At 38.9% G+C, this 10,865-nt stretch overlaps 1 protein-coding gene across 1 annotated transcript; it reads left to right on the top strand.

Annotated features, from left to right (window-relative positions):
- Window positions 1-708: 708 nt before the first annotated feature.
- Window positions 709-10,664, top strand: cdhr5b (cadherin-related family member 5b). Its single transcript, XM_085410936.1, has 15 exons — window positions 709-793; window positions 1,774-1,949; window positions 2,055-2,108; window positions 2,260-2,349; window positions 2,497-2,583; window positions 2,706-2,807; window positions 2,921-3,091; window positions 3,266-3,356; window positions 3,441-3,538; window positions 4,047-4,250; window positions 4,936-5,046; window positions 5,136-5,202; window positions 6,472-6,681; window positions 8,118-8,287; window positions 10,107-10,664. Exons 1-15 carry the CDS (start codon window positions 709-711, stop codon window positions 10,662-10,664), a joined length of 2,274 nt encoding a protein of 757 aa, XP_085267062.1.
- The last annotated feature ends 201 nt before the right edge of the window (window positions 10,665-10,865 follow it).

The following is a 10,865-nucleotide window of genomic DNA, read 5'->3' as shown; positions in this document are numbered from 1 at the left end:
TCATTCACACACTGGTGGAGGCAAGCTACAGTTGTAGCCACAGCTGCCCTGGGGCAGACTGACAGAAGCGAGGCTGCCATATCGCGCCATCGGCCCCTCTGGCCAACACCAGTAGGCAAGTAGGGTAAAGTGTCTTGCCCAAGGACACAATGACCAGGACAGAGAGCCCAGGGATCGAACCGGCGACCTTCCGGTTACAGATGCGATTCCCAACCCCCTGAGCCATGGTCGCCCTAAAAAGGCTTTTATTTATATAATATTAGTCAAATTCAGTATAAAGTGTTTAACAACTGAAAAGTCTTAATACCACTGTACTGGCCTCTGTACTAGGCGTGTTGTATGTGTTATGTTTATCCCACTGTTGTCAACCATAAATGCAAATCAAGACACATGACCTTGCGATAGGACACATTGAGTGTCCTAAAGTTAAGGAATAGCAGATGAGGGAATACATAATTTAATGATCTCAAATACTATCATCACTTCTGCAGATGTGCAAACAATATTAACATGCATCGTCATGTCAATCTTGTCAAATAAAAGACAATTAGTCACAGAAAAAGACCTTATATGACTTCACAGCAAACAGGAATACATGTAATGGGTTTTATGATGGGTAAAAGTCCAGTGCAGCCATAAACGCAAGCAGATCGACACAGACGAGAGGCAGATCAGTCGGGACTGACGAAGACACAGTCGGACAACGACATGGAGAATATTTATCCACACTTCACTGCGACAACACTCCTCTGCTTCATCCTTCTGATTCCGTTTCAGACATTGGCTCAGACCAGTGAGTATCCATCTCTGTTGTTTCACTTGTTGTTTACCTGACTGTTGATCTCTGTTCCTATAAAAAAAATAATGGGCTGCATAACAGTGTGTTCAGTGGTATTTGCAGGCCATTTACCATTTGTTGTTGTTGTTGTTGTTGTTATCAGTGTGTATTGGACAGCTAGTGAAAGCCTGTGAGCTAAGAAATGAGTGAAAGAAAAGAAAGGGGAGGGGGTCAAAAGTCTAGAAGCCAACAGACACGCTGTTTGATGCATTTTTTTACATTTTTACATTTCTTTTTTGTTTTTTATAGCTTGCAACTCTTTAAGTATTTTAACAGCTCTTTAAGTATTTATTAAACTAACTTGACTTATTCAATATTTTAAACTGTACTAGTTTTATTGTGATTGTTTATTCCTTGTGCTCCTCCACATCTGTCAACATTTCAGGAAACTACACAGTTTTTTCCAAATTCTACTGCTTTGTAAACTGTCTGTTGAGACAAAGATGAAGGCGAGGTGATAAAATCACTTTCACTCAGAGCAGTTTCCACTGTGCTCCCAGAAATGAATGTTTCTTGGTACACATAGGCCTCAATTATTGTGGAATAAGGGGAATAATCTAACAGACATATTCAAAAATCACTCTAAAAGAGTTTCTAACATCCTAGCTGAAGCACCAGTATATAAAGCCTTTAGGCAACCAAATGGAAACCAAATGGAAGACACTCTGAGCAATTGCAACAATTTCTAAACTATTTTTCAATAGTTCTATAGCCAGTGAAAAATAGTGGAATTCTAAGTCTGCCTTTGAGATATGCACATAACTGTCAAGTTGCTTACAGATTACTTTAGTACTTTCTCTGTATACATAAAAACAAGTAAAACTGGTAGACATCTATTAACTTGTGTTAATAACTTAATAAAATGTTACCGTAATTAATAAATGTGTTAATGGTCTGTCTCTTTAATTAGAACATCTTTTTTCTTCTCCCACAAGTCTGTTCGGCTCCTTCAAGTGTGCAGTTTCCAGAAAACAACGGAATAGGTGACGTTGTTGAGACAATAACTGTCGAGCCAGATGTGACCCTTGAATTTACTCCTCCAGCTGCAGACTCAAACCCATTTTCAATTAATGGAAACAAGCTGACAGCTGCAAAGGTGTTTGACTATGAGGTACTGTCAGTCATGACTAATAATACCAATAAGATTGAAACTCGTCTCTGTGTAATTTCTGCACTGCTTAAGAGTAAAATCGTATAAAATTTGTTTTCTTTGCAGACTGAAAAAAGTTTTCCGGTCCGCATCACGTGTAAAAAAACCACAGGACTGACGGTAAAACTGCCTTTAAACACGCTGAGCAGGGTTAACAATAAACGTCTTCAGTTTTTCACTCAGCTGTGTGTTTTTCACAGACTCAGACTTTGCTTGTACTTAATGGTCATGTGTTATCTGATACACTAATGTCAATTTAATCTGTTTCCAGATAAACATCGTCATCATTGTAGTCATTGGCAATTTGAATGATAACCCTCCCAGCTTTGATAAAAATCCGTACGATGTTCAAGTCAGTGAGGTAAGGGTTGAAATACTAGAGAAGTTATTATTTGTCTTTGTAATTCTTTAATCTATTTATTAATTTTTGTGTTGTGGCACGAGTAGATAGCCCTCATATCTTCTTTTTAAATGTACCTTATTTAGTGGTACTTTTTTTTATATATAGATAGCACCTATAGGGACCACTGTGGGTCAGTTCGCTGCCAAAGACTTGGACAACCCCACACTCTACTATACACTCACACCTGAATCTGTAAGACTTTTTTCTTTTGTCTCACATGAGACAGCAGATATTAGTTCCAGCATCTTTGACCAGAGTAAGGTCAAAGATGCACAGTGATCTAAACATTTTTATTTCCTTTTTCATATCTGCAGGATTACTTTAGACTGCAGTCACCGACTAGTGCAGTTATTCTTGTTAATGCGCGCCTTGATTATGAAAAAGTCAAAAATGTGCAGCTGGTATTGGAAGTTCTGGTGAGTAGTCAACATTTCTGATTATACACAATAATAGTTTCCTCCTAACTCTGGAGGATACCTATGGTTTTTCATTCTGGCATTTGGATGTTTCTTCTTCCGACATTTTTTAGGACACACAAGAACCAGAAAGATATAGTGCCACCACAACTATTGCAGTCACTATCTTAGATGGGGACAACAGACCGCCATGGTTCCAGCCATGCACCCCACATAACATGAGCGAGAATGTAATTTGCCAGAGTACCGGCTATACTGGATTTGTTGTCCTTAGTGAACAGGAGGTGAGTTACTCCCATTGTAGTAATTATATGTATTATATACATATATAAAGTATTATATAGAGGGGTATTTTATCATTTTAGCTTTTAATATTGTTAATGAATGAGAAGGTTTTAAATGCCGTTGGACGACCTGATAAACACTTTGAGGCCATAACTGTGATTTTGCTTTCGCAGCCTGGAGTGTTACCGCTGAAACCAGGACCTCTGTACGCCATTGATGGAGACTCTGGAATAAATGAGGAGATAACATATTCATTCCTAAGTGGTATATAACTTGAATTATAACAAACAATTGCGGAGTTGTTGGTTATTAGCAGAAAGAAGAAGCCTAGTTTGTCTGTGTTTGCAGGAAATGATGCTGGTCTGTTCAAGATCAACTCAAACACGGGGAACATTACCATGCTGAAGCCAGCTGATGTGTTGGGGACGATCACTTTGACAGTGCTAGTAAACACAACATATTCTCTTGCTGTTATCAAATGATGGTGTAATTTGTGCTAAAAACTGTAATCAAACTGGATTTTTTCAATAGATGTAAGTAAACAGATGCAGGATGTAACCAAAACAGTAAAAAAGAACAAAAACAAAAAAGAAAACCCAACTTAAACTATCCCAGAGAGGCCTATTGTTGATGTTCACAAGATCACTCAGATTCTGGCCAATTCAGTCTGGTAAATCAGTCAGTCCAACATCTGCATTACTTCCAATGCTGCCACATTCTGCTATATGTCCTCCACCTGAGGCCGATTCTCATTCCCAAACTGAAGCGAGAATCGGCCTACAAAGAGCAGACAGGCAGTCTGTTGGTCCCTAAACATGACATAAAATTGGCAGAAAATCTTATTAAATTATTACATCAATAATTTAAATGTATGAATTTCTTTGTCAGGTTAATCTCAGGAAATTTTCAGTATTATACAATCCTGATGTTTTCAGCTGTGTTTTTCTTTCACAGGCCAGTCAGAAGGTGAACACTCATCAGTTTGCCACCACTACCATCACAATCAGTGTCCAAGTCGAAAGCTTACACCCCCCAAAATTTCAGAAAGATCATTATGAAGGAGTCATCTCTTCAGTAGGTGCCGTGGCGATGGATCTGACAAACAAGGACACGCCACTGCAGATTATTGCCACAGATGAAGATTATGCTGCCACAGCGGTAAAATGCAGTTACTCAAACCCTTAAACACCAATGTGACTAGGTGAAACAAGTGTTTCAAGAGGTGAAAGGATGGATGGATGGATGGATGGATGGATGGATGGATGGATGGATGGATGGATGGATGGATGGATGGATGGATGGATGGATGGATGGATGGATGATACCTGCTCATAGGCTGTGTTCCCAAACTTATTCTTCTTCTAGGTTTGACTTGTGTTTCTTTATTCTCTGTAGTTTTTTATGGAAATGGAAGTGGGAAATTAGAGCTAACAGTTCCATGTCTCAATGATCCATTTCCTAATGTTTCCTTAGCATCTTTTGTAAATTTCCTGAAATGCCATTTAAATGTAGTTTACAAATGCTTGTATTGATTATTTGTTCAAAAACAAAAGAATGTTCCAGCAAGACTGTTTGACTTTTGTTATGTACAAGTTTGTTAAGTGAAAGCTCATTTTGGTAACAGCCAGCAGTGGTGCATGTCCAGCCATTCTGTCAACTGTTTCCAGACATGATGTAGTTATTTTCACTGATGGAGAGACTTATACATTATTTCATGACATTATGCAGTTTAGTGGCAAACTACTCCATTGGGAGTTTGTTTGATTACTAACAAAGTCTTTTGGGAGTTTTCAATCTACTTCATGCTCAGCACCAACTTTTTTTCCTACATATGTTGAAACAGGGTCTGAATCCCCACATCACTTATTCCATTAAGGGGAGGAGTGAATTCTCCATCATTAACGGCTTCTTATTCATGACTAAGGAACTCCCAGAGGAAACCCTGTCCCTGGAAGTGAGTCTACAAGTCTAGTTAAAGTTAAAATGACTGATGAAGTGAGCAAGTTTCTTATCAAGCATTTAACTTTGTCTTTGAACTTTCAGGTATTGGCACTAGATTCAACCAATGATGAAACAGCCACAGCTCAGCTGTCAGTGGAGGTGAAATTAGGTAAATGAAACCTTCCACAATATGCTGCTGACTCCACTTGTTCTGTCAATGCAACAAATGGGCTGATACCTGTATAGCACCTTTCTACTCAGTCAGAGCTCAAAGCTCTACCACAAGTCCCATTCACCCAATCCCACACACATATTTATACAGTACTATCTATTCATATCCACACACACTCCCTCTCCAGAGGATGTACTAGTGTATCTTGCCTGAGGATACTTCAGCATGTGGACTAGAAGAGTCTGACCTTTCAGTTGGTAAACGAAGTACTCTAACTCCTGAGCAACAGGAGTCCCTATAAGTTTATCCCTCTTTCACTTTATTTCTTTGTTTCTTTGTTCTTTTTTAAGGTTGGTTTTTAAGGAGGGTTTCTTTGTCTTTGTGTGTGTGTGTGTGTGTGTGTGTGGGGGGGGGGGGGGGGGGGGGTCCCACTTTTATTTATTGGATTGATTTCTACTGTACATTGTTGTACCCCTTTAAACTTAAAATGCAAGTTTCTTTTTTTTGCCCCCTGTCAATCTGATTTTATCTGTTTGTGACAGTAACTTAAAAACTTTGCCTTAAACGTGATTCAAGGTCTTGCAAAAGAAAAATATGATGAAAATTTACTTGCACCCAATCTGAATAACTTATAATACTAATATTTAGAGTGTCGTTTTGAATGTCCCAGATGAGAGAGGGACAATGTGAAAGAATTGGGACTCTAAAACAGTGACCCACATCATGGACTATCACACCATACTTATGCTCAAAGTTGGTTTACAACCAAAGACCGTCCTGGATGAACTTTTGATGGTGTCAGAAGTTTAGGATGACCATCTTGCAGTGCGACTGCAATTATGATATATGTCTACTTGCCCACCAAATAGGAATCTTTCTTGAAATGGCGCTGATCTTAACGGCAATTGCACTCGACAAACCAACCCAAATGGAATATATGGAAGTAATATGTGCACAGTAAAATGTTTGGAACTCCAACAAAGAAGAAAGTCTTGTTGATTTGAGGCCACAGAACCTGGCTATATGATGTGTCCTTGAGTTGTCATGGCCAATCCAGCGGAGTGTGGCATTAAGACAGAAAGCAGAAGAATAACAGCTATATCCTGGCCCAGACTGAACAAGGATTAGCTACATGCATCAAGATTCATGTCCATGTGGCTTGCAAAGACCTTTCAAGAACGCTAAAACGGCCGTGTATAGACATCTAAAGCAGAACATGAAGACACAGGTAAAACCACTAAGCTTCAAAGTGTGCTCTCCTCCCAGGTATCACCACCACCAGTTTACCTCAGACTACTACAGACTTTATGACCACAACAACCACAGGTGAATCCACAACCAGCACCAGCGTCTCAACGACCAGCCCCAGTGAGAGCACCACTAACTCTGCTGCATCCACTGAAGACAGTTCTTCAGCCATTAATCCCACTTTGACCCCTGAAGAAAGTTTCTCCACTCCCAGCAAGGCACCACCAGGTGCTTACCTATTACTCTTCATCAGATCAAATGTGGTCCTTTGGGGGGGAAAAACACACACACACAAACAAGCAGTAAATCTAAGAAGAATCATTGCCAGGCAAACAAAGGATTTACCAACACATATTTTAACACACACACATATTTTTGTTTTGTTATTTTTGTTTTTTGTTTTTTTAGAAATGACCTTGGGGAAAGGGGTAGTACATGGAAAATAAATGAAATTCACAGGAAACAAAAAAAATAATTGGATAACCTTTGAGACTAAAAATGTTTTTTAAAAAATCACACACCAAAAGCTAGAATATTCTATTTAATTAAAAAAAATCATAAACTTCCTAAAATAATAATACTAAATTGTTTTTGTCATCCAGCCTTATTTTAGACAGGAATATACTTCTAACTTCCTATAAAGGCTTTTTTCACATTGTTCCAAAGCTATAAAAATGTCTTTAAAGTCTCATTGTTGGTATTAAGCATTGGCCCATATACTTCTCATTCATCACAGCAGTTATTCCTAAATAAATAAATAATAAAGAAAGAAAAAAAAGTGCAGTAAAGACTAGTTCAAATAAATCTTCAATATGTTCTGAAAGCTTAAAATGTGTATATGTCAAGTTCATACTCAGCGTAATAGATGGATGTTGATCTGTCCATGCATTTTGAAACTAGTATTAGCATGTCAGCTACTGCCATGCTGTTTAACTTTGTTCTTATTTGGTGTTAGAATTTGGATACATGAGAAAGCCATATTATTAGTTATTATTAGTTAGATAATCCATTTAAATTCCTTCAAAAGGCATCAACAGCACAAACACAATGGTGTGGTCTGGTTTACTGACTTACAGTAGACAAGATTACATCTAGGAGAAGCTAGTCTGGTGCAGTGGACACTTATCGAGTGGCCAAGCACCCAGATCCACTATCCAGGTGGATGAGATATTAAAAAAAAATCTCTTTCTCCTGAGTTGTTATAAAGGAGAAAACTCTGCATTAGGCGTTTTAACAGGGGAGTTCATGGGGTTCGACTAGCAAGTCTCAAGTGGCCACTTGAGGAACTGCAGTTCTTGGCTTTGTCTTGATTTTTGAGCTCGCCACTTGTTCAGTATGAACTTTTAGCATGGCATTTTTAGTAAGTGGCAGATCTATAATCCACATATTGTATCTGTCATTTCATTTTTCTTAAGCTATGTGCAGTCAACCCTTATCAAACCAGTCTTAATCTATCAGTTTTTGTGTTAAAGTTACTTAACCACAGCTTTAGTGTGCTAAACTTCTACATTTCGCCTAAAATGTCCATTCCAAGTAACAAAGATTAATCTGACATTTACAGTTAGAATTATCACTCCAATAAAAAGCATTTGATGAAAAACACTTCAGTTTACAGAAAGGGTTTAGACTCTTTAATGAGGGTTTTTTTTTTATTGTTTCTGCAGTCATCAACCCATCTGGTGAATATGGAACAGTGGAGATGGCAGCACTGGGTGCAACCTTGGGTGCTCTCCTGTTAATTTGTCTGGTGGTCATTGGTGTGCTTGCCCATCGCATGCAGAATGGGAAGGCAGACTGGAAGAAGATCTATGAAGCCAACATATTTCGAAGCTCCGTAAGTTTAAGGTTTAGGTGTGGGTGAACTTTCACATTCATCCAGACTCATCCCTTTCCAACACGTTGGTCTTTACTATTCACACATTTTCATTTTTGACCACCTTGGTTTCAGTTAAACAGATTTAAGGACAAGATAAAAGATTCCTTATGAAATATTTTATTTGTACTATTTTCACTTGTTTAATGTTTATACACCTTGTGACCTTTGAGATTCAGGCTAAATTGCAGCATAATTTCACACTAGGAACCCTTTTTTTCAAGCACAGTGGTAAGATGTTTCTTGTAGCTGGTCACCAGGTTTGGTCACACCTGTGGAGGGATTATGACCCACTGCTCTTTACAGAAACTCAAAATCCTGTAGGTATCTTGGCTGCTTGGTAACTAGAACACCAAATCCCCACACCGGGTGTGTTTTTTTTCTGGATTTTTGGTTGACGTTCTGTCTCCATTAATGTTAAACTATCATAACAATTAAAGACTGTTCATTTCTTGTAAGTAAACAAACTTTCAAAAACAGCAGAGGATCAATTAATTATTCTATTCTGTATTCAATATTCATCCCACAGAATATCAGTCAACAGCCAGATGAATTAACATAAATATGAAAAATATTTTGAGGTCATTTTAAGCAATGGGAAGACTACGATAAACTGGGGAAACAAATATCTAATGGAAGCTACAGGAAGGGCCCAGGTATGCTCCATGCAAAGTCAGAGTGTCTGTTTCAGTGGATGAAAGAAACTTCCCATCAGATATGGTGTCAACAGTCCTTCAGGAAAATTTTTCTGAAGCTAGTTCAACAATAACCCACAATTAAAAAAAAAACTTTTGTAAATATGTCCTCCTCCTTCTGATTATTTCTCTTTGCTCACTTCTGTTTTAGCTCATTTTTCTGCACTCTATAAAGAAGTCCACATTGATTTAGCAGTGTGCAATGTTTTACCTGTAGCTTTTAATAATAATAATAATGGGTTGCATTTAAATAGCACTTTTCCAGACACTCAAAGCGCTTTACAATTCCACTATTCATTCACTCTCACATTCACACACTGGTGGAGGCAGCTACTGTTGTAGCCACAGCTGCCCTGGGGCAGACTGGCAGAAGCGAGGCTGCCATATCGCGCCATCGGCCCCTCTGTCCAACAGCAGTAGGCAGTAGGGTGAAGTGCCTTGCCCAAGGACACAACAACCAGGCCAGACAAATCTGGGGATCAAACCGGCAACCTTCTGGTTACAAGATGAGCTTCCCAACCCCCTGAATCATGGTGGCCCTTTTGGGTTATTTGCTTTGATTCTGGCTGGTAACTTCCCTTTCCCTTCCCCTTTCTCTTTTATATGAATTCTTGTTGACTGCATAGTTCACAGTAAGATTTAGGGCAAATATTGAATCGGTGTTACAATACAGTCCAACATCTACAATTGGACAAGAGCATTTATAATATGAATAGACAGGGTTTTGTGTCAGTCAGTCTCAGTAAGAATAAAATGAAGACTGTTAGCTGAATAAATATATTCCCTGACTAAAGCATTTGAGGTCATTTTTTCTCATCATTAGGGTTTACTTTATGAAACAGCATTAAAGGAGATTCAAAACAGCAAGCTAAGTGTAGAAAATGTCTACTGGAAGTCATAGTAAGGACACAGTTTTACCATTGTGAATCCTTGATTCAAAGACAAGTCTGAAGGGAAGGGTTTCTGATGCTTTTCCATGAAAATATATATTCATTGTATACACTGATGTAGCAGCTTGTTGTGAATAACACTTTCAAGTCCTCTTGTTTATAAATGTTCTCCCCTTTCTGTTGTTCTATCCACAGCTGGGTCAAGGCCCAAGCCAAAAAGAGGGCATCCAGTACACCAATGAAGCCTTTCAGCGTGATGATGATGATGGAGGAAGCACGGGCTCAAGTGGTCCAGAGACAAAAAGTGAACAGACACCAAAATCAGTATGGGATATTCCAACCAAAGAGGCCATCGAAAGGTCTTCTGCACCACTGCATGACCTTTTGCCTGATGACACCAGTGATGTAGGCTCAGATAAGGCTGACAGCGAGAAGGAAGTAAAACCCATCCTGACAAAGGAGAGACGGGTGGAGGAGGGGTACAAGTCTGTCTGGTTTAAGGCAGACATTGACCCCAGTGCCAAGGAGGAGGTGGTCATTCTTCCAGACAACAGGGAGGACAGCGAGGAGGAAGATGAGGAACCACCCTCAAGCAGCAAAAAACATGATGGAAAACCACAAAAAAACTCCAAGGTCTTGTTTGCTGATACTGATTTGGACAGCGGCCTAGGCGTAAAAATAGAGGAACCGGGCGACGACTCAGATGGTGACGAAGAACTGGACATTGATCTGTCCTATAATAAAATCGAATGATTTTTTTATCAGTCAAGCACATAATATTCAGCCTTATCAGCCTATTACAAAGGAGCCGTCACACAGAACCAGCACAGCGTACACCTTATGGAAAAAGAAATTTCAAGGATAAATCAAAAGCTAAAAAGTTTGAACCTTTAGATTTTATCAAAATGCAACATATTGTAGCATCTATTCTTAATGTAAATGTGTCATAGTTAA

The sequence above is a fragment of the Rhamphochromis longiceps genome, linkage group LG7, assembly GCF_057381845.1.
Source record: "Rhamphochromis longiceps isolate RC_006_pf linkage group LG7, R_longiceps_female_GT1.1, whole genome shotgun sequence".
In the NCBI taxonomy this organism is placed as follows: domain Eukaryota; kingdom Metazoa; phylum Chordata; class Actinopteri; order Cichliformes; family Cichlidae; genus Rhamphochromis; species Rhamphochromis longiceps.
This window is presented reverse-complemented; position numbering and strand designations above follow the sequence as displayed.